Below are 25121 nucleotides of genomic sequence, written 5' to 3'. Positions count from 1 at the left end.
GGAAATATATGCATCGAAGATCACGGAAATGTATGCATCGGTTGTCCTCATGGTCGACTGTGCACCTTAAATTACGGTAAAAAGAGCAAAATAGTGCCTGTGTCTGTTCTACATCTACTGTATACACTGCAAGGCACCCTATGATGTGAGCCCAAGGGCTGTCATCATAGAGAGGACCAGTGTGTTCAGACATTCTTCCAGTAATACACTGTTACGACTTCTGCACCACTTGTTAGCAGCAGATACAGTGTCTGCGCCGAAGACTGAGACGGTGTGGGGTTTTACAATTATTTATTGAACTCCAGAATGAGATTTTCACTCTGCAGCGGAGTGTGCGCTGATATGAAACTTCCTGGCAGATTAAAACTGTGTGCCCGACCGAGACTTGATCTCGGGACCTTTGCCTTTTGCGGGCAAGTGCTCTGCCACTGAGCTACCGAAGCACGACTCACGCCCGGTACTCACAGCTTTACTTCTGCCAGTACCTCGTCTCCTACCTTCCTAACTTTGCAGAAGCTCTCCTGCGAACCTTGCAGGACTAGCACTCCTGAAAGAAAGGATACTGCGGCTTAGCCACAGCCTGGGGGATGTTTCCAGAATGAGACTCTGCAGCGGAGTGTGCGCTGATATGAAACTTCCTGGCAGATTAAAACTGTGTGCCCGACCGAGACTCGAACTCGGGGCCTTTGCCTTTCGTGGACAAGTGCTCTACCAACTGCGCTACCCAAGCACGAATCACGCCCCGTCCTCACAGCTTTACTTCTGCCAGTACCTCGTCTCCTACCTTCCAAACTTTACAGAAGCTCTCCTCCTCGTGCGTACGACACGAACAACAGACCCAAAACTACTGCTGTGGTGGCCAGGAGAGCTTCTGTAAAGTTTGGAAGGTAGGAGACGAGGTACTGGCAGAAGTAAAGCTGTGAGTACCGGGCGTGAGTCGTGCTTCGGTAGCTCACTGGTGGAGCACTTGCCCGCGAAAGGCAAAGATCCAGAGATCAAGTCTCGGTCGGGCACATAGTTTTAATCTGCCAGGAAGTTTCATTTATTGAACTTCCTTTACAATTTCTCCCTCGTCGTCGCTGCCCAGCCCTGCGGATCCCTCCGCCTGGCTGCTGCTGTGTAGATTCTCCGACAATGCGCGCAACGCACGCCGCTGATCGAACTCGGGAACCTCAGGCCACCAGTGCTCCGCTGACGTCAGGATGCCCTGTGGTTGAGATGAAGTCGTCGCCGCTCGGCACCTCCAGTACGGGCACGCCCACGGAGCCGCGTCGCCGTGAGGTCAGCTGCCGACGCCTGCTGCACCGGGGGCTGCGAAGCCGTCAGTCGCGATGTCCGCGAGATCCCGTCACAGACGGACCACGCGCCGTGGGGCCGGGTTGCCGTGAAGTCCGGGCGTCAGTCCCCGGCTGCGCCTGTGACCGAGACCGCGCTGCGGCCGGTCCTGCTGGAAGTTCTCACTGTAGTTAGCCACGGTGCCGACCGAACTCGGGCCGACCTCCAGAGCTGAAGTTGACATCTGGCGACGAGCAGATGACTCCTGCGAGCAGGAACAGACTTCCGGAATCGTCACCTACGAAGATTGAATATTCGAACAAAGACCACGTCTGTCCTCACAGCCGAACTGCTTCCTAATGGCTTCTGTCTGTTGCTGCCTGCACTCCACTATTTATATCCGGCAGAATACGATGTTGGAAGAACTTTGTGAAAGGACTTTCAGACCTAGTGCTGCTCAATAATTATGATGTCAGTACAATACAATCAAGAGAAACAATATAATCAAGCTGCAGTCACTACTACATAATCAGATCCTTTCGCCAAGGGTTACCAATGCAGTAAAATATGCCTGATACAAGTCAGGATGTTTAGGAGGTTATTCGTGACAGTTTAAGATCGTGCTGAATTTTATTCTATATTATCTTCTCTGTCGTGTATATTACATGAAGAATTTTTGTTCATTGTATGTGCACATTGTACAAATAAAAAAGGTTATGTTTTAACGTTTCCTCACAGATTTTCATCATTGTAATTATTATCTGCCACAATAATGAGTAATTCATTATTTTCAATTAATAAAATACTCGTACGTGAAATGGTAAACTAAAAGAGAAGAATGCAAAACTTAAAATATCAATTCAATAGGCAAAAAATATGTAAAGTAAATAATTAGAAAAGTAATTAATTTTTAGATATTTTAATTGTGTATGTTGAAAATACTCTGACAGGATATTGTGTACTGTTTATTTTCGAAAATGGTACTTCAGAAACAAAAGTTCTCATTCTTTTAACTTAATTAATGGTGGTGGGGTAATGTGTAAAATTGCAAATTATGACAGAAATTGATTGCAGTGTTCTCAAGAACATTAATTTCGTATCAACTTTTATATGAAAAATGTTTTTCGTGTGTCATTGTTTCGAAGATATTCCTTCTAAACTTAAAACTTCAAGATAGCTTTCGGGATGTGTTTTACCCCTTAACAGTTAAGTTTTGTACAAACAAAAAAATACACATTACCCTATTTAGCTCCCTCTACAAATCCGCCAAGTTTCATAAAGGTCGGTAAATGATACTTTTTCCATTGTCAGCCACAATACTAGCACCAAAACGGAAGGTAACAGACAGAGGCCGAAATAGTGAGTTTGGTCTTCCGAAATTGTTTCACCGTGGAAGATTGTAACGCGTTACCTCTTTTCAGTCATCGTAAGAGCGTCGACACAGCAAATACAGAGATAACCGATCACAGAATACGAAAGCATCCGCTTTCCCTTAGTAGTAGGATCAGCACCAGACGAGATACCTTCAAGATTCTACAAAGATTATGCGAAATAACTTTTGTAGCAGCATTAGACTGCTGGAGTCACGGAGGGTATCAAGTGCCTGGAAAAAAAGTGGAGGTAATTCACTTTTCGAAAGGGCTGCAAGACAGACGCACACAAATATAGGCGTATATCGTTGACGTCGATTTCTTGTAGAATTATATCACATGTTTTATGTTCAAGAATTGTAACGTTCTTGGAGAGTGAAAGTCTCTTCTCTAAAAGTCACCATGGATCCCGCAGACATGTTGTTGTTGTTGTTGTTGTTGTTGTTGTGGTCTTCAGTCTAGAAACTGGTATGATGCAGCTCTCCATGCTACTCTATCCTGTGCAAGCTTCTTCATCTCGAAGTACATACTGCTACCTACATCCTTGTGTATTCATCTCTTGGTCTCCCTCTACGATTTTTACCCTCCACGCTGCCCTCAAATACTAAATTGGTGATCCCTTGATGCCATAGAACTTTCCCTGCCAACCGATCCCTTATTCTGGTCAAGTTGCGCCACAAATTCCTCTTCTCCCCGATTCTATTCAGTACCTCCTCATTAGTTACATGATCTATCCATCTAATCTAAAGCATTCTTTTGTAGCACCACATTTCGAAAACTTCTATTCTCTTCTTGTCTAAACTATTTTTCGTCCATGTTTCATTTCAATACATAGCTACACTCCATACACATACTTTCAGAAAGGACTTCCTGACACACACTCTATATTACACGTGTGGCTATGTCGTCTTATATTCTGCATTTATGGCAACGCCATTTTGCGTAACAGTTCACGCTGGTTTACTGTCACACAGGGGCGCCCGTATAAAAGGCAACGCTATGGATCCCATTTGGAGGAACCTGTTGGATGTTGATGACCGCCACTGGCGCGAGGTCATGGGACATCTAACGAAGGCCTTCGTAACGGAGAAGACGCGGAAGGTGTCCTTCCTACTGGAAGAGTGCGGCCTACGCATGCAGAACGCGCTGTCGCAGCGGATAGAAGATGTCGGCTGGAGAGACTTCGACCTCATGTGCGTCTGCTCGCGGTTCGCCACCGATGCCATCGGCTGCTGCGCCTTCGGCATCGAATGCGGCGCCATCGATGACCCGCGCTCAACGTTCCTCCAGTTGTCACACGAGGTAAGCACGGCGGAACTCCACACGTTTCACGGATAGGAAGCGTGATGTCCTCCGGTAACTGGCAAAAGTGTAAATAATCACACAATATGAAGTATGGGTTGGTGTATAAGTTCATAGCGCTTTTCCCTAAGTTTGATAAACACAAAAGATAGAGACTTTACTCATTAATGATGTATTCTCCTCCACTATTTACAACAGTCTGCCAACGCTGGGGCAACTTTTCGATTCCGGGACAGTAGAATTGACGTGGGTTTATTCGGAGCACATTTTCATACGGAAAGGAAGTTCCCTGAAGGTTGTTCTATAGAGACTGGAAAAGGTGAAAATCTGAGGGGGCAAGAGCGTTTTTTGTCAGTTTAGGGGAATGCGGGAGGGTCTTAAGCCGTCGGCACACGGACCGTGCATCCGAACGAGTGTGGAACAGCACGTTTGGGAGTCTTTCCGAACTTGCAGAGCAATATCTGGCATGTCAGATATTCTGAGCGTGCGTCTGAGCGTTGTCCGAAGAGATGGCACAACGCCACCTACGTCACACGCACGCCGGCTCCCTTCAGTACAGAGTTCTGAGGCGCCATATTGGCATTCATTCTAGCCTGTATGTCTATATGCCGTTTCTGAGCACCAGAAAATTGTGAATCATTGGAAACCCGTTCTTAATTGTGTGATTCGTTCCAATAAAATAATGAGAAACATCAATTTCGTAGCAAAATAATTATGCAACTTGCATATTATGAGAGTAGGCTATTTGAAGGCAGCGACACACTAAAAATCGACCCAAAACGCATTGTTCTTACTACAATTTGTTACAGATAAATTTCAATTAGGAACATAACTAGCTAACGTTTTCAGCATGACGTAACATAATATGATCAACCACAAGGACCTTGTTGTTGGTTTAGCGTACAGTTATTAGTTCTTTGGTAGGGCAATGTTGTTGGTATAGCGTAGAGTTAGAAGCCAGTGGAATCTAAATATATCGTTATTATCAGAAGAAGACTTAGAAGATGCCCTAACCAGAGCTTGGGAAATGTGTCTCCGTTCACTGAACAACATTCCAAGTGTGATAGAATGGTGGTCCCAACGAGCGAAACCGAAGCTATGGAAAGTTTTAATATCTTTTAGCATAGATATGGCCAGAGAATGGAAACAGACTGTAGAATTCTACTACAGCGTGCTCAGGGACCTCTACGATCAGACAGATGCAATTCCTACACGATTAAAAGACACCAAGAAAATAAAAGCAAAGTTAATAAGTCTGAAACGTAAGGAACTGGGGGGACTTAAAATAAAATCCAAAGCAAAGTCAGTCACTGAAGGTGAGACTGCTGCATTGTACCACCTTGTCAGACACGCCAAGAATAGAAGAAGTTTCATGGATGAACTTCAAATAGATGATTGTACCATAATCACCATCCAGAAGGAAATAATTAAAGAGATCTCGGCGTACTTTGAACGTATGTATGCGTCAGGGGAAACAAACGAAGAAGAACACGATGAGCTCTTTGGTACATATCTTCCACGAATATCGCAAGATGATGATGAGAACATTTCTTCGGACATCACCAAGGAAGACGTATTAGAAATCGTGTGCAGCTCCCCTGCTCGAAAATCTCCAAGACCTGACGGACTGCCCATTGAATTCTACAAACGATTTTGGACCCTAATAGGAGAAAAGTTCACCGAAATTGTCAATGAAGTCTTACAAGGAAAGCCAGTGCCTGCAGAGTTCAAACAATGCAAAATCGTATTGATCCCGAAGAACAGAGGCTGCAAAAAAATGATAGACTTCCATAACGCATTTGAACAAATTAATCACAAATACCTGATAGAGATAATGCGCCGAATGGACTTCCTGCCAAAAACCATCGACATCATCAAGAACATGGCAATGGGTGTTACTGCACAAACCTCCGTTAACTGTCAACTGACAAAAAAAAATTGAAATAAAAAGGTGTGTTACCCAAGGAAGCCCCTTATCCATGCTCCTGTTCGTTATATCGCTGGAACCTTTCTTGAGACAGTTACAGCACAGGCTGACAGGCATTACCATTCAAGGAACAAAGAACGTGGTAGGTGCTTACGCGGACGATGTAGGCGTAATCATCAGAGACCAAACAGATGTGACACAACTAGAGATGATACTTGAAAAATACTGTTCCGCGTCAGGTGCGAGGGTAAATGAAAATAAAAGTAAATTTCTAAATACACTCCTGGAAATGGAAAACAGAACACATTAACACCGGTGTGTCAGACCCACCATACTTGCTCCGGACACTGCGAGAGGGCTGTACAAGCAATGATCACACGCACGGCACAGCGGACACACCAGGAACCGCGGTGTTGGCCGTCGAATGGCGCTAGCTGCGCAGCATTTGTGCACTGCCGCCGTCAGTGTCAGCCAGTTTGCCGTGGTATACGGAGCTCCATCGCAGTCTTTAACACTGGTAGCATGCCGCGACAGCGTGGACGTGAACCGTATGTGCAGTTGACGGACTTTGAGCGAGGGCGTATAGTGGGCATGCGGGAGGCCGGGTGGTCGTACCGCCGAATTGCTCAACACGTGGGGCGTGAGGTCTCCACAGTACATCGATGTTGTCGCCAGTGGTCGGCGGAAGGTGCACGTGCCCGTCGACCTGGGACCGGACCGCAGCGACGCACGGATGCACGCCAAGACCGTAGGATCCTACGCAGTGCCGTAGGGGACCGCACCGCCACTTCCCAGCAAATTAGGGACACTGTTGCTCCTGGGGTATCGGCGAGGACCATTCGCAACCGTCTCCATGAAGCTGGGCTACGGTCCCGCACACCGTTAGACCGTCTTCCGCTCACGCCCCAACATCGTGCAGCCCGCCTCCAGTGGTGTCGCGACAGGCGTGAATGGAGGGACGAATGGAGACGTGTCGTCTTCAGCGATGAGAGTCGCTTCTGCCTTGGTGCCAGTGATGGTCGTATGCGTGTTTGGCGCCGTGCAGGTGAGCGCCACAATCAGGACTGCATACGACCGAGGCACACAGGACCAACACCCGGCATCATGGTGTGGGGAGCAATCTCCTACACTGGCCGTACACCACTGGTGATCGTAGAGGGGACACTGAATAGTGCACGGTACATCCAAACCGTCATCGAACCCATCGTTCTACCATTCCTAGACCGGCAAGGGAACTTGCTGTTCCAACAGGACAATGCACGTCCGCATGTATCCCGTGCCACCCAACGTGCTCTAGAAGGTTTACACCTGGCCAGCAAGATCTCCGTATCTGTCCCCCATTGAGCATGTTTGGGACTGGATGAAGCGTCGTCTCACGCGGTCTGCACGTCCAGCACGAACGCTGGTCCAACTGAGGCGCCAGGTGGAAATGGCATGGCAAGCCGTTCCACAGGACTACATCCAGCATCTCTACGATCGTCTCCATGGGAGAATAGCAGCCTGCATTGCTGCGAAAGGTGGATATACACTGTACTAGTGCCGACATTGCGCATGCTCTGTTGCCTGTGTCTATGTGCCTGTGGTTCTGTCAGTGTGATCATGTGATGTATCTGACCCCAGGAATGTGTCAATAAAGTTTCCCCTTCCTGGGACAATGAATTCACGGTGTTCTTATTTCAATTTCCAGGAGTGTATAAAGCGGCTTGCTAACTTGCGCATTGAGTGGGCGAACCATGTTACTGAACACAATGCTCTTAGAGTGGCATTGACAACGTCCCTCTTAAAAATGATAGCAATAAATTGGCGGGAGGTGGCAAGAAAAATCAAGTGAGCTTTGATTGAAAACTGTCAACGTAGCATAGACCAGTTCCAGAGAATACTGTTTATCAACACGTATGTTTTATCCAAGGCCTACTACATAGCACAGGTTCTCCCCATTCCATCAATGGTGGCGAAGACCATCATGTCCACCTTTGCAAAGTTCTTGTGGAAAGGGGAATTGTTTCGAGTGCCGGTGAAGACAGCAGTTTTGGATCCAAGCAATGGAGGAATGGGTCTAACCGACATCAAGTCTAAAGCGATGGCATTGTATGTCAAACGAACATGGAGCATAATGTGTAATGATCCAGGCTGCATTACAGCAAAACTATACGATATTGTCAGGCCAGAAAATGTACAGCCGCCGATAAATATACAAAAAAATAATTTTAAGCTGAAACACATTAGGGGGTACTATCTTGAACTAAGTTATATCAGTAAAAAGCTTTTAAACTCCAAAAACGTTACAGCAAAGGCGATTTTAGCTGAAAGACGGAAACATGAAAGGAAAAATAACATAGAAATTAAATATGCTGGAATAGCACGAAATGTGGTCTGGAAGAACATCAGTAGTGATGTTCTTCCGTCTGACGTGAGAACAGCGTGGTACAAGGTAGTCAATAACATCATCAGCACTAATGAGCGTCTCTTTGCCATCGGTTTAAGTGACACAAACCACTGCAGCAAATGCAACCTCGTTGATAGTGTGCCTCATCGTTACACATGTGGAGATCGGATTATCAACTGGAGGTGGACCAGGGAGAAAATTTCTCCAATGACAAGAACTTCAGCAAACAATGTACCGATGTACCGACTAACATTTTCTTCAGACCAGAGGAAAGTTACTACCCTCAGGCAAAAAATAACGCAGTGATTTGGTTAATGGGAAAATATGCAAGTTATGTTTTTAACAATATCGGGAGCGATGAACATATTGAATACAAGATGTATATGGAAAATGAATTCGAGAAAATACTTAAATATCAGAATCACAATAAGAAATATGGTAACATGCTCCGAATTGTCTTCAACCGAATGGGTATAGGTTAGGAACTGGATTCCTAGTAGAGAGGGAATGGGTTGGGTCACGTTCCCGACCCTAACTTCACCTGCAAGTCACACATGAAAAATAAATCAGTAGTACAGCAGATACAAGAATATGGCAAGAAACATCTGGTGTCTGATATAAAGGAAGATCTTGCACTGCCTATAGATGCGTTTAGAAGGCTGTAACTGACAAAAATAAGGCAGTGAAATATTTTGCGATGTCGCTGTTCGGGACTTCTCGTCTGTCCACGTAATTTACCCTGGAAGGAACACACATCAAAGATTTACTGAATGATTAATGTGGGTCTGGGGAATGATGATGAGGAACCTCAGGCTGCAGAAGAAGAAAATGTGCGTGCTGAACTGCCACCAGTTGAAGGTGACAGTGAAGGTGCTAATTGTGCTACTGCTAAAGACTCATTTTTTGAATGCTGAAATTTATGACTGCAATTGTCTGACACCTTATTTATTTCATGTCATTTCATTGTAGCCATTTTTGTTACCGTTTTTGGCTAATTAAAAAAAAGTAGCGTCAGTGTACAGTAATTAGTTCTTCGGTAGGGCGGTGGTTCGCGTCTTCATACTACCAATTTTGTTTTCCTAAAATTCGCGGTTTTTTTTGGTTCTGATACTTTATTATTAGTTTAATATAAGTATACGCAATAATACTTGATGTTATGTAAATATAAGTTCACCTCTTTTTGAGGGGTGACTTTAGCCGGCCGCGGTGGTCTAGCGGTTCTAGGCGCTCAGTCCGGAACCGCGCGACCGCTACGGTCGCAGGTTCGAATCCTGCCTCGGGCATGGATGTGTGTGATGTCCTTAGGTTAGTTAGGTTTAAGTAGTTGTAAGTTCTAGGGGACTTATGTTGAGTCCCATAGTGCTCAGAGCCATTTGAACCATTTGAGGGGTGACTTTGTTCGATTGGCTTAATCTACAGGACAGCTTGCGCTACTTGTATAAAGATATTTTGCTCCTTTTTCTTTTACGCTTCGTAATTCACATGTTGCAAAGATTCTGCTACTGGGTAGGAACAGTGATCAAGTAAAACTGACCTTGGGGTTTCACTAACATGTGGGAATGTTGAAATAACGTTTATCTTATGCGGAGAAGTAATCCAAATTTGTACCGCACTGTTTACAAAGGAACTTTTATAAGCCTGTGTCCTTATTGACTGGACATGGTACTTTCCTTTTCGTTGACGATGGAGGAAATGTGCGTTTTAATAGATCTAACGTGGGAATTTTACGCGCGCCTGTTGAGTAAATAGTGTGATTTACGAGCTAGAAACATCCCTCAACTGCTGCTGGAGTGCGTTTCGATCGTGTATACCATGTTGGGGCCCACGTGCCGTATGCACAAGTCGCATCGTTCCTGAGCGTTCAGCAGCACGTTGAACTTTGCACGCTCAAAGTTAACGTTCGACAGCGCGGTCCGTGTGCCGACGGCTTTATCGTTGAGTAGCATCACTTCACGCAGTCTTGCTGTTCGTTGTTCATGTATTGCGTCTGCAAAGACGTTTCAGTTGTTCATAGCAAATGTCAGAAGTGACGGTTATACCTCGGGGAAGCAATTCGTAGTACACCACACCGTCGCCGTCGCACCAGGTGTATAACACTTTCTTTTGTGGATGCGTGCAGGCAGGTCTTTGTCCGGAGGGTTGCTGCATTGTTTGGGCTCAACCATTGCTTTCTTTTCCTTAAGTTAGCATAGAGACACCGTTTCTCGTCATCAGTAACGAAGCAGGGTAGGAACGATCGGTGTTGTTCGCGAGCCAATTGATGAAGAGCAAGCGGAGATGTACATATGTTCCACCTGCTGATTTCTGTGATTTTGGCTTTGAGCATGTGGTACCCGCACCCCTGATTTCAGATTCTTCCCCATCGCCTGCACATGTCGCGCTTTGATGAAATTATCACCGTCCTTCACACTCGCCAGTTCTCGACTACACTGACGTGGATCATTGTGGATTAATGCGTTTAAACGATTTTCATCTGACCCCCAAGGTCTTCCGTGGAGAGTCACTAATGTCATAACGGTCCTCCTCAAAAGAAGAACTGTCCAACTGCATTATCCCCACACACTTCTGCCTGCCGCCGGTGCTGTCTCCCCTCCACTGAACTCTAACAGTAGAGTAAGTCGGAAATGTTCTGATTTTTCCACTTGACACTCCATTTTCTAGCGTTCACAGCTCCACTCATCATATGCATTCCGGGCGGGAAGGAGCGCCTGGTCCCCGGCACGAATCCGCCCGGCGGATTTGTGTCGAGGTCCGGTGAACCGGCCAGTCTGTGGATGGTTTTTAGGCGGTTCTCCATCTGGCTCGGCGAATGCGGGCTGATTCCCTTATTCCGCCTCAGTTACGCTATGTCGGCGCTTGCTGCGCAAACAAGTTCTCCACCTAAGCGTGCACCACCATTACTCTACCACGCAAACATAGGGGTTACACTCGTCTGGTGTGAGACGTTCCCTGGGGGGGTCTACCGGGGGCCGAACCGCACAATAACCCTAGGTTTGGGGTGGGGCGGCGGGGGGAGGGGTGAAGTGGACTGCGGTAGCCGTCGTGGGGTTGTGGAGCACTGCGGCTGCGGCGGGGACGGAGCCTCTCCGTCGTTTCTAGGTCCCCGGTTAACGTACAATACGATACAGTGATAATATGAAAACTCAAATAGCAACAGTGAAATATGAAACTACCTGGCAGATTAAAACTGTGTGCCCGACCGAGACTCGAACTCGGGACCTTTGCCTTTCGCTGGCAAGTGCTCTACCATCTGAGCTACCGAAGCACGACTCACGGCCGGTCCTCACAGCTTTACTTCTGCCAGTACCTCGTCTCCTACCTTCCAAACTTTACAGAAGCTCTTCTGCGAACATTGCAGAACTAGCACTCCTGAAAGAAAGGATACTGCGGAGACATGGCTTAACCACAGCCTGCGGGATGTTTCCAGAATGAGATTTTCACTCTGCAGCGGAGTGTGCGCTGATATGAAACTTCCTGGCAGATTAAAACTGTGTGCCCGACCGAGACTCGAACTCGGGACCCTTGCAGAACTAGCACTTCTGAAAGAAAGGATACTGCGGAGACATGGCTTAACCACAGCCTGGGGGAAGTTTCCAGAATGAGATTTTCACTCCGCTGCAGAGTGAAAATCTCATTCTGGAAACATCCCCCAGGCTGTGGTTAAGCCATGTCTCCGCAGTATCCTTTCTTTCAGAAGTGCTAGTTCTGCAAGGTTCGCAGAAGAGCTTCTGTAAAGTTTGGAAGGTAGGAGACGAGGTACTGGCAGAAGTAAAGCTGTGAGGACCGGCCGTGAGTCGTGCTTCGGTAGCGCAGATGGTAGAGCACTTGCCCGCGAAAGGCAAAGGTCCCGAGTTCGAGTCTCGGTCGGGCACACAGTTTCAATCTGCCAGGAAGTTTCATATCAACGCACAATGCGCTGCAGAGTGAAAATCTCAATCTGGAGCAACAGTGAACTTGAAATAAAATATGACAGTCGGTAAATAAATGCATAGCAACCGGAATACGAAATTTTACTTCTTTGTTGGGGCCTTTGTCCCGCGTCGCGCGTAGTCGGCCGTGTTTCTATTGCTTAGGCAGTGTTAGTTGCAGAGGGTCGCCGGTGACCCTTCCTGCAGCCATCTCGACCCCCTCCCCCGGGACGGAATTAGTGTACCTCAGCTGTATGCATCTAGTGTAACCCATGAAACAGTGCGAACGTCTTCAAATGTCTGCGAGTCGTGTAAATGGGGCGGAACGTGGGGACCAGCCCGGTTTGTACCTAGCGAGTTGTGTAAAACCGCCTAAAAATCACATCCATGCTGGATGGCAGACCGGCCCTCGTCGTTAATCCGCCGGGCGGATTCGATCCAGGGCTGGCGCGCCTACCCGAGTCCAGGAAGCAGCGCATTAGCGCTCTCGGCTACCCTGGCGGGTAGAAACCGGAATACCAAATGCAAAGTGAAAACGACTCGAGCTTACGCACCATCCTAACACATCTCACCACTAACAGACGAATTCTCGATATCTCATGCTTCTACATGGTACCACTTTTATACTAAATACACTCCTGGAAATGGAAAAAAGAACACATTGACACCGGTGTGTCAGACCCACCATACTTGCTCCGGACACTGCGAGAGGGCTGTACAAGCAATGATCACACGCACGGCACAGCGGACACACCAGGAACCGCGGCGTTGGCCGTCGAATGGCGCTAGCTGCGCAGCATTTGTGCACCGCCGCCGTCAGTGTCAGCCAGTTTGCCGTGGCATACGGAGCTCCATCGCAGTCTTTCACACTGGTAGCATGCCGCGACAGCGTGGACGTGAACCGTATGTGCAGTTGACGGACTTTGAGCGAGGGCGTATAGTTGGCATGCGGGAGGCCGGGTGGACGTACCGCCGAATTGCTCAACACGTGGGGCGTGAGGTCTCCACAGTACATCGATGTTGTCGCCAGTGGTCGGCGGAAGGTGCACGTGCCCGTCGACCTGGGACCGGACCGCAGCGACGCACGGATGCACGCCAAGACCGTAGGATCCTACGCAGTGCCGTAGGGGACCGCACCGCCACCTCCCAGCAAATTAGGGACACTGTTGCTCCTGGGGTATCGGCGAGGACCATTCGCAACCGTCTCCATGAAGCTGGGCTACGGTCCCGCACACCGATAGGCCGTCTTCCGCTCACGCCCCAACATCGTGCAGCCCGCCTCCAGTGGTGTCGCGACAGACGTGAATGGAGAGACGAATGGAGACGTGTCGACTTCAGCGATGAGAGTCGCTTCTGCCTTGGTGCCAACGATGGTCGTATGCGTGTTTGGCGCCGTGCAGGTGAGCGCCACAATCAGGACTGCATACGACCGAGGCACACAGGGCCAACACCCGGCATCATGGTGTGGGGAGCGATCTCCTACACTGGCCGTACACCACTGGTGATCGTCGAGGGGACACTGAATAGTGCACGGTACATCCAAACCGTCATCGAACCCATCGTTCTACCATTCCTAGACCGGCAAGGGAACTTGCTGTTCCAACAGGACAATGCACGTCCGCATGTATCCCGTGCCACCCAACGTGCTCTAGAAGGTGTAAGTCAACTACCCTGGCCAGCAAGATCTCCGGATCTGTCCCCCATTGAGCATGTTTGGGACTGGATGAAGCGTCGTCTCACGCGGTCTGCACGTCCAGCACGAACGCTGGTCCAACTGAGGCGCCAGGTGGCAATGGCATGGCAAGCCGTTCCACAGGACTACATCCAGCATCTCTACGATCGTCTCCATGGGAGAATAGCAGCCTGCATTGCTGCGAAAGGTGGATATACACTGTACTAGTGTCGACATTGTGCATGCTCTGTTGCCTGTGTCTATGTGCCTGTGTCTCTGTCAGTGTGATCATGTGATGTATCTGACCCCAGGAATGTGTCAATAAAGTGTCCCCTTCCTGGGACAATGAATTCACGGTGTTCTTATTTCACTTTCCAGGAGTGTGTGTACCTTGTTAATCTCATTAAAATTCTTCTGGTCTGCTCCCACGTCATCTCACTAAAATCGTAGAAAACTAAAATATAGAGAAGCTGTGTAACTGTTCTAGTGGTAGACAAATTTATCTGAGCAGTGGGTACATCGATATATTGTGCTTCTTACAGCTTCATAAGACCAGCGACGGTAAACTTCTCAGACTTTATTGGCACTAAAATGCCAACAGTCGCTGTTAGGACACAAGCAGAGGCTCTATGGGGACCATTCGTGAGTTATTTCGCATGGTGGTAATTGGTAACCCACGATGGAATATGTGCGACTATTTTTCGCTGTTGTTAGTCACGAAAAAGCGAAGCCACCACTCCAGTGCATGCAAGTGGTTATCATTTACCTATAAGTAATGTCATAAGTGAATACAAATAGTGGAAAGAGTAGTTAAAACGCCAAATTCTTTGAAGAATTGTTCAAGGGGTGATAATAGATCTTTAGAATTCTTAGGTTTCCATACTGATGACAGTTTAAACTGGAAAAAGCACATTTTGTAACTCCTAAAACAATTTAGTTCAGCACCTTTACACTTTGAATCATTATAGATCTTTGACAGAGCCAAATCAGTAAGTCGACATGTTTCTCAGATTTTCATTCTATAGCGTCATGTGGATTAGTGTTTTACGGTAACTCGTCTTTAAGAAAGGAAGTCTACATTTCTCAAAATACCTACTATAGGAATAATATGTGCTGCTCACCCACGATCATCTTGTAGAAATATGTTTAACGAGATATGTATTTTAGCTGCTGCTTCACAGTGTGTTTATTCCCCCATAAATTATGTTGTAAACAACCCACTGCACTTCAAAAGGAACAATGATCTACATAAGTACAACACCAGAAGGAAAATGGCATTCACTACGCCATATTAAGGTTGCCTGAAACACGGAAGTGGATGCACAATGATGCAGCGAAAATATTTAATCACTTACCCACTGACATAAAATGTCTGACAGGCAGCAAAGTAAAATTTGAAAATGAAGTGATAAAGTTTCTCCTTGACAACTTCTTGTATTCCGTAGAAGAGTGTCTATCATTGTGATGGGTACTCATATCCGTAATCCTTCATTTTTACTAAAAATCAAGCACACACACACACACACACACACACACAAACTTTCTCAATTATCACCGTGTACGCATATTTACAAAATAATTTGTGAATATAAAATGACCTGTCCTGCGTCATTACGATTTATCGTGCAGATGATCCATAGAACATGAGACTAACCGATGAGTGAACATCACATTTTATTCTCACTGCTCGTTTTTGGTCAGTCAGTACTTTCAAAGTCATGAGTCACACCAGAAAATTAGGCCACTAGATGATAGTGAATGAAAACACTTCACAATTGTTAAGACATTGATTTGTTTGTTTCAAAAACAAATAAAACTAAACGAAGAGCACAAGTTTTCAACTTCGATTCCTGAGTTCCTCAGTAATATTACTATTCTCATTCAAGTTTTTATCAATCAGAACAATCTACTTAATGTATTGAATCTCATTCATGTGCTACATTAAATTTTTGCCTGTAAATCAGAAAATATTTTTCCTTGTTTTCAAAATTGAAATAGTATGCAGCTTTAATTATAACCCAATTATCAAGAAATGTATGTAGATTATCCCAGGAGGAATGGTTAGTATTAAGGGACGTTAATGGAACTATCTTTCCAACCAACAAAACCTAGTAAACATGGGCTCTAAAACGAATACCTTAAGAGATCTGAACACTTCTTCATCTTTGGTAATGTGAAACACATCTCTTTTGCTGTAAGCTCTTTGCTGTCCACAGTTTTAGAGGTGTTAGTATAGATAAAAACAGGAAAAAAGGTGTGTGGGAAAAGTGGGCTCTAAAGTGCATGCCTTAAGAGCTGTGAGCACTTCTCCATCTTCGCTACTCTTCCGCTGAACAAGTACTCATAGCTCTTAAAGATATGTGTTATAGAGCTGTTGTTTTGCTGAACGTTTTTGCCTCGACATATGTTTCCTGTCGTATTACTGAATAACGACCATTTCTCCTGGGACACTGTGTACATGACAACAGGTAGAGAAAAATCGGGCGTATCAAAATACATTGGAAATCTTCTTGTTCAGCAAATCAATCATCACTATGTATGGCATACGTGTAAGCGAAGTTGGAATGCTCTAATGTTCGGAAATTTTGGCAGGCTGTCTATTGAAAGCCTTCTTCCGATGGCAGAGACACTGAATCTTGAATTTACAGGCTGTGTTTATCAACCGGTGGCAAAATTTCGCAGACGTCATGTCACTATGGCAGCCGCACATTGTCAGCGTTCTGCGCCCAGACATTTTGTCACGTGATACGTACGAGTTCTTCAGGGATGTCGCTTTGGACATTCTTCGCTACAGGCGAGACAACAAACTGTGCCGAGACGATATGATGAATGAGCTGCTGAAAGTGAGGCTAAATGGTCTCAAGTCTGTTCAAAATATCAACACAGGTAGGATACCTATTATCTTAATACAGGGCTATTGCAAATGATTGAAGCGATTTCATAAATTCACTGTAGCTCCATTCATTGACATATGGTCACGACACACTACACATACGTAGAAAAACTCATAAAGTTTTGTTCGGCTGAAGCCGCACTTCAGGTTTCTGCCGCCAGAGCGCTCGAGAGCGCAGTGAGACAAAATGACGACAGGAGCGGAGAAAGCGTATGTCGTGCTTGAAATGCACTCACATCAGTCAGTCATAACAGTGCAACGACACTGCAGGACGAAGTTCAACAAAGATCCACCAACTGCTAACTCCATTCGGCGATGGTATGCGCAGTTTAAAGCTTCTGGATGCCTCTGTAAGGGGAAATCAACGGGTCGGTCTGCAGTGAGCGAAGAAACGGTTGAACGCGTGCGGGCAAGTTTTACGCGTAGCCCGCAGAAGTCGACGAATAAAGCAAGCAGGGAGCTAAACGTACCACAGCTGACGGTTTGGAAACGTGCCAGAACTGCGAGCTCTCATCAACGATGCTTTCGAACTCATTGATGGGGACATGCTGCGCCGAGTGCGGGAGGAACTTGATTATCGGCTTGATGTCTCCCGAATCACTAAAGGGGCACATATCGAACATTTGTAAATGCCTAAAAAAACTTTTTGAGTTTTTGTATGTGTGTGCAAAGCATTTTGAAAATATCTCAAATAATAAAGTTATTGTAGAGCTGTGAAATCGCTTCAATCATTTGTAATAACCCTGTAATATTATCTATAATGTTCCACTTGTCAGAATTTGTAATAATAGGGGCGCTCAGTAAGCACACTGCTGGCCATTAGAATTGCTACACCACGAAGATGACGCGAAATTTAACCGACAGGAAGAAGATGCTGTGATATGCGAATGATTACCTTTTCAGAGCATTCACAGAAGGTTGGCGCCGGTGGCGACACCTACAGCGTGTTGACATGAGGGAAGTTTCCAACCGAATTCTCATACACAAACAGCAGTTGATCGGCGTTGCCTGGTGAAACGTTGTTGTGATGTCTCGTGTAAGGAGGAGAAAAGCGTACCATCACATTTCCGACTTTGACAATGGTCGGATTGTAGCCTATCGCGATTGCGGTTTATCGTATCTCGACATTGCTACTCGCGTTGGTCGAGATCCAGTGACTGTTAGCAGAATATAAAATAGGTGGGTTCAGGAGGGTAATACGGAACGCTGTGCTGGATCCCAACGGCATCGTATCACTAGCAGTCGAGATGACAGGCATCTTATCCGCATGGCTGTAACGGATCGTGCAGCCACGTCTCGATCCCTGAATCAACGGATGGGGACGTTTGCAAGACAACAACCATCCGCACGAACAGTTCGACGACGTTTGTAGCAGCTCGGAGACCATGGCTGCGGTTACCATTGACGCTGAATCACAGACTGGAGCGCCTGCGATGGTGTACTCAACGACGAACCTGGGTGCACGAATGGCAAAACGTCATTTTTTTCGGATTAACCCAGGTTCTGCTTACAGCATTATGATGGTCGCATCCGTGTTTGGCGATATCGCCGTGAACGCACATTGAAAGCCTGTATTCGTCATCGCCATACTGGCGTATCACTCGGCGTGGTGGAATGAGGTGCCATTGGTTACACGTCTCAGTCATCTTTTGTTCGAACTGACGGCACTTTGAACAGTGGACGTTACGTTTCAGATGTGTTACGACCCGTGGCTCTACCCTTCATTCGATCCCTACGAAACCCTACATTTCAGCAGGATAACGCACGACCACATGTTACACGTCCTGTAAGGGCCTTTCTGGACACAGAAAATGTTCGACTGCTGCCCTGGCCAGCACATTCTGCGGAGCTCTCACCAATTGAAAACGTCTGGCCGAGCAACTGGCTCGTCAAAATACGCCAGTCACTACTCTTGATGAACTGTGATATCGTGTTGAAGCTGCAAGGGCAGCTGTACCTGTACACACCATCCAAGCTCTGTTTGACTCAATGCCCAGGCGTATGAAGGCCGTTATTACGGTCAGATGTGGTTGTTCTGGGTACTGATTTCCCACGATACATGCAGCCAAATTGCGTGAAAATGTAATCACATGTGAGTTGTAGTATAATATATTTGTCCAATAAATACCCGTTTATGATCTGCATTTCTTCTTGGTGTAGCAATTTTATTGGCCAGTAGTGTAAATCAACACATTGTTTTCTGATATCAGGTTGATTTTACTAAGGATTCCAATACAGTCATTATTCCCCGTTGTTTCGGTAAGAAAACATTATTTTTCAACATAATCTCTGCTCAGTGTGAAGGCCTTATGCAATCTTATTGTGAGGGCCCGTACGCCCAGGTGGTAACACTTTGCTGGTCGACGTCGAACCCAACGTTTTACTGCATCAATGACCTCTGCATTATCCAAATAGGTCGTCGCGTGGAGTACATTCCCCAACGCGCCAAACCGATGGATGTCGGAAGGTGCGAGATCCGGGCTCTAGGGTGGAGGAGGAAGAACAGTCCAATGAAGGTGCGTGAACTCCCCCATTGTGCGTTGTCAGGGAGCAGGAGAAGCTCGTTTGCATTTTAGCGGCGACAAACAAGCTGCAGTTGTTTCTTTAGTTTCCTGAGGGTAGCGCGAGACACTTACGAACTGACCGTTGAGCCATGAGGGATGACATCAAACAAACGCTTTCAGAGTGCCAGAAGACGTTTCCATGACTTTACAGGGTCAGAGTGTGGCTCTGAATTTTTTTCTTCAGAAGAGAGTCGTGTGGCGCCACTCCATGGATAGTTGTTTTGTTTTCTGATTGAAGTGGTGAACATAAGTTTCATGTTCTGTGACTATGTGCGGCACAAAATTGCCACTATCGGCTTCGTAACGCACAAGCAGTTCCGCGCAGATGGTCCTTCGCTGCTCTTCACGTTATTGTACAGGGTGTTTCAAAAATGACCGGTATATTTGAAACGGCAATAAAAACTAAACGAGCAGCGATAGAAATACACCGTTTGTTGCAATATGCTTGGGACAACAGTACATTTTCAGGCGGACAAACTTTCGAAATTACAGTAGTTACAATTTTCAATAACAGATGGCGCTGCGGTCTGGGAAACTCTATAGTTCGATATTTTCCACAGATCCACCATGCGTAGCAATAATATGGCGTAGTCTCTGAATGAAATTACCCGAAACCTTGGACAACGTGTCTGGCGGAATGGCTTCACATTCAGATGAGATGTACTGCTTCAGCTGTTCAATTGTTTCTGGATTCTGGCGGTACACCTGGTCTTTCAAGTGTCCCCACAGAAAGAAGTCACAGGGGTTCATGTCTGGCGAATAGGGGGAGGCCAATCCACGCCGCCTCCTGTATGTTTCCGATATCCCAAAGCAATCACACGATCATCGAAATATTCATTCAGGAAATTAAAGACGTCGGCCGTGCGATGTGGCCGGGCACCATCTTGCATAAACCACGAGGTGTTCGCAGTGTCGTCTAAGGCAGTTTGTACCGCCACAAATTCACGAAGAATGTCCAGATAGCGTGATGCAGTAATCGTTTCGGATCTGAAAAATGGGCCAATGATTCCTTTGGAAGAAATGGCGGCCCAGACCAGTACTTTTTGAGGATGCAGGGACGATGGGACTGCAACATGGGGCTTTTCGGTTCACCATATGCGCCAGTTCTGTTTATTGACAAAGCCGTCCAGGTAAAAATAAGCTTCGTCAGTAAACCAAATGCTGACCACATGCATATCGCCGTCATCAGTCCTGTGCACTATATCGTTAGCGAATGTCTCTCGTGCAGCAATGGTAGCGGCGCTGAGGGGTTGCCGCATTTGAATTTTGTACGGATAGAGGTGTAAACTCTGGCGCATGAGACGATGCGTGGACGTTGGCGTCATTTGGACCGCAGCTGCAACACGGCGAACGGAAACCCGAGGCCGCTGTTGGATCACCTGCTGCACTAGCTGCGCGTTGCCCTCTGTGGTTGCCGTACGCGGTCGCCCTACCTTTCCAGAACGTTCATCCGTCACGTTCCCAGTCCTTTGAAATTTTTCAAACAGATCCTTTATTGTATTACTTTTCGGTCCTTTGGTTACATTAAACCTCCGTTGAAAACTTCGTCTTGTTGCAACAACACTGTGTTCTAGGCGGTGGAATTCCAACACCAGAAAAATCCTCTGTTCTAAGGAATAAACCATGTTGTCCACAGCACACGTGCACGTTGTGAACAGCACACGCTTACAGCAGAAAGACGACGTACAGAATGGTGCACCCACAGACTGCGTTGTCTTCTATATCTTTCACATCACTTGCAGCGCCATCTGTTGTTGAAAATTGTAACTACTGTAATTTCGAAAGTTTGTCCGCCTGAAAATGTACTGTTGTCCCAAGCATATTGCAACAAACGGTGTATTTCTATCGCTGCTCGTTTAGTTTTTATTGCCGTTTCAAATATACCGGTCATTTTTGAAACACCCTGTATTAGGCGGCGGGGAATCCAGCGGCCAGACACTTTTGAGTAACTCAGCTGGTGGAAGCGTGTTTCAGCACTACCACAGGAGACGTCCGGATGTGAAGCGAGGTGTTTCGTTGTGATCCTTCGATCACATCGAGTGAGAGTGTCCGCACGTTCCAACACTGCAGGTGTCACATCTGTGTGCGGCCGGCCGGCATGCAGGGAATCGACCAAGTCGCCCAACGACTCACCGTGCTTTTGTTCGCGTTTCCGTAGACATCCTGCAAGCGTCTATGAATACTTACAATGCTCCGGCTTTCTGCAGAAAGAAACTCAATGACTGCTCTCTAACTGGAACGCAGCTCAGCTACAGAAGCCATTTTTAAGGCTATGCACAGCGCCGTACCTATCGAAACTTCGTGAAACTATAGGGTCTGAAGCGGGAATATTTCACAAGGTCCCACAACAAATTCTGAATTTTTTTCAACCGTAACTGGCCGAGAAATAAAATGTGTTACTCTACTTATTGAACTCCTCACGTATAAGTATACCTGGCTGTTCGATTCGTCTTCTCAGAAAACGAATATTTCGTAGTTCCCTCACTGTCGTCTTGGAAGTTACCTCTTACTCAGGCATTTTACGAATCACACTGCAATCACTCCTGGGAAGAGTGCTCATATTAGCCAGAGATTGTGGACGTAAATCGGCCATGAGGACAATCTGTGCTGTATCCGATTAAATTTCGTAAGCCTTCTCTCTGTGGTAATAGATATTTTTTCGCTACACGTTGACCGAATAGAGGAGAAAGGGTGAGAAGAACAGATATCTCCCCGTTGGTACAGAAGGTCAGGCCCAATCACCGAAGTCCACAACACCAGAGTGTAAATGATTCTTGCAACGTGCCATTAAGCAGAGTAAAACCTCATATGGAGAATACTTTTGGGGGAGGTGGGCAGAGCTTGAAAGATGACCTTTATAGTCTCCGATCTTTCATATACACTCCTGGAAATGGAAAAAAAGAACACATTGACACCGGTGTGTTAGACCCACCATACTTGCTCCGGACACTGCGAGAGGGCTGTACAAGCAATGATCACACGCACGGCACAGCGGACACACCAGGAACCGCGGTGTTGGCCGTCGAATGTCGCTAGCTGCGCAGCATTTGTGCACCGCCGCCGTCAGTGTCTTCAAATCACATTAATCATGGAATGGAAACACACAGCAGCAGAACGTACCAGCGTGACTAAAAACACTTTGTTACAGGAAATGTTCAAAATGTCCGCCGTTAGCGAGGACACATGCATCCACCCTCCGTCGCATGGAATCCCTGATGAGCTGATGCAGCCCTGGAGAATGGCGTATTGTATCACAGCCGTCCACAATACGAGCACGACGAGTCTACATTTGGTACCGGGGTTGCGTAGACAAGAGCTTTCAAATGCCCCCATAAATGAAAGTCAAGAGGGTTGAGGTCAGGAGAGCGTGGTGGCCATGGAATTGGTCCGCCTCTACGAATCCATCGGTCACCGAATCTGTTGTTGAGAAGCGTACGAACACTTCGACTGAAATGTGCAGGAGCTCCATCGTGCATGAACCACATGTTGTGTCGTACTTGTAAAGGCACATGTTCTAGCAGCACAGGTAGAGTATCCTGTATGAAATCATGATAACGTGCTCCACTGAGCGTAGGTGGAAGAACATGGGGCCCAATCGAGACATCACCAACAATGCCTGCCCAAACGTTCACAGAGAATCTGTGTTGATGACGTGATTGCACAACTGCCTGCGGATTCTCGTCAGCCCACACATGTTGATTGTGAAAATTTACAATTTGACCACGTTGGAATGAAGCCTTATCCGTAAAGAGGATAATTTGCACTGAAATGAGGATTGACACATTGTTGGATGAACCATTCGCATAAGTGTACCCGTGGAGGCCAGTCAGCTGCTGATGGTGCCTGCACACGCTGTACATGGTACGGAAACAACTGGTTCTCCCGTAGCACTCTCCATACAGTGACGTGGTCAACGTTACCTTGTACAGCAGCAACTTCTCTGACGCTGACATTAGGGTTATCGTCAACTGCACGAAGAATTGCCTCGTCCATTGCAGGTGTCCTCGTCGTTCTAGGTCTTCCCCAGTCGCGAGTCATAGGCTGGAATGTTCCGTGCTCCCTAAGACGCCGATCAATTGCTTCGAACGTCTTCCTGTCGGGACACCTTTGTTCTGGGAATCTGTGTCGATACAAACGTACCGCGCCACCGCTATTGCCCCGCGCTAAGCCATACATCAAATGGGCATCTGCCAACTCCGCATTTGTAAACATTGCACTGACTGCAAAACCACGTTCGTGATGAACACTAACCTGTTGATGCTACGTACTGATGTGCTCGATGCTAGTACTGTAGAGCAATGAGTCGCATGTCAACACAAGCACCGAAGTCAACATTACCTTCCTTCAATTGGGCCAGCTGGCGGTGAATCGAGGAAGTACAGTACATACTGACGGAACTAAAATGAGCTCTAACATGGAAATTAAGCGTTTCCGGACACATGTCCACATAACCTTTTTGTAACAACCTGTATGTACCGGGTGTCTCTACTAAGAGTTCTTTGATGGATTTTCGTAGGTGTTTCCGCAGATATTTGTAAGGTGGTGACTGTAAAGTGTACGTGTTGTGAACCCAAACAAATACTTCTCATCATGCTTTTCATACAATGCCCATTGTCAACAGAAAGCGTCGATCTGTTTCCCGTTACAAACAAAATGGTTTCTAAAGCAGAATTTTACGCGAGATGTCAATAATGAGGCTGGAATAGGTGCATTTTACACATTGGGTCTCTCGTTTTAAGGCACACTCAATAAACGATGGCTTGGCCGGGAGTCAGTCATTTGGGTTCCAGCCTATATCTTCCCAAAACCACATAAAAGACGCAATAGTTCTGTGGGACTTCATGAGTTGGCTACCAGACTGTATTCTCGCCCTTCCCATGGACTTCGCCGCTCAGTTTCTGGCAACTGTGTAATGGTACGAAGTTCATGTTCACAAGAACCGAGGTCAACATGACCTTCCTTCAATTGGGCCAACTGGCTGTGAATCGAGGAAGTACAGTACATACTGACGAAACTAAAATGAGCTCTAACATGGAAATTAAGCGTTTCCGGACACATTTCCACATAACATCTTTTCTTTACTTGTGTGTGAGGAATGTTTCCTGAAAGTTTGGCCCCACCTTTTTGTGACACCCTGTATACAGCTTAAAGCGTTGATGTCCAGTAGTGACTACCTTTCTTGACGTGGTCACGTTTTTCAGAGTTCTCGGACGACTCCCTGGTGGCGTACGTGTTCGCGACGTTCGGCTTCGCGCTGGAGATGCTGGCCAGCACGCTGAGCTTCTGCCTGTACGAGCTGTCGCTGGACACCGAGGTGCAGACGCGCGCCCGCCAGCAGGTGGACGCGGCGCTGAGAGCCCGCGGCGGCAGGCTCAGCTACGAGGCCGTCCAGGAGATGACCTACCTCGACATGGTGCTGACCGGTAAGGGCACTGACCTCCGTTTTACAGTAAAGCAGCGGCACCCCACCACGCATTCTCCCGTTCCGCAACAACTATCGACGGTCAGACGACTGATACGAGCACTGTGTTCTGAAACCTCAGAACTAGTTGTGAAAAATGCTACTGATCCATGATTTATTTTCAAACAATTTTCTGAAATTGCATGTCCCTAATGCCAAGCCTTATTATCGACCATCAGTATCATGCCAAGCAACTCAGATAATTACAATGTGTAAAAGATAGTTAAATGAGACATACAAACAATTTCACACTCCCCCAAAGAAACAACCTAACTTACATCATTGCTGGACTCGATTCAAAAGGCAGGTCCTTAGCAATTATCGCTTATACAAAGCAAATGGCAACTACAGAATCAGCTGAAC

General features: G+C 46.7%; 1 protein-coding gene across 1 annotated transcript in view; it reads left to right on the top strand.

The window, feature by feature from the left end:
* Positions 1-24872, top strand: part of LOC126141636 (probable cytochrome P450 6a14) — a 42072-nt gene extending 17200 nt beyond the window's left edge. Inside the window, exons 2-4 of the mRNA XM_049915274.1 lie at positions 3620-3947; positions 16489-16726; positions 24499-24872. Of these exons, the coding sequence (XP_049771231.1) occupies positions 3620-3947; positions 16489-16726; positions 24499-24872 (940 nt within the window). The remainder of the gene's footprint in view (positions 1-3619; positions 3948-16488; positions 16727-24498) is intronic.
* Positions 24873-25121: the final 249 nt, after the last annotated feature.

The sequence above is a fragment of the Schistocerca cancellata genome, unplaced genomic scaffold, assembly GCF_023864275.1.
Source record: "Schistocerca cancellata isolate TAMUIC-IGC-003103 unplaced genomic scaffold, iqSchCanc2.1 HiC_scaffold_732, whole genome shotgun sequence".
NCBI lineage: Eukaryota > Metazoa > Arthropoda > Insecta > Orthoptera > Acrididae > Schistocerca > Schistocerca cancellata.
This window is presented reverse-complemented; position numbering and strand designations above follow the sequence as displayed.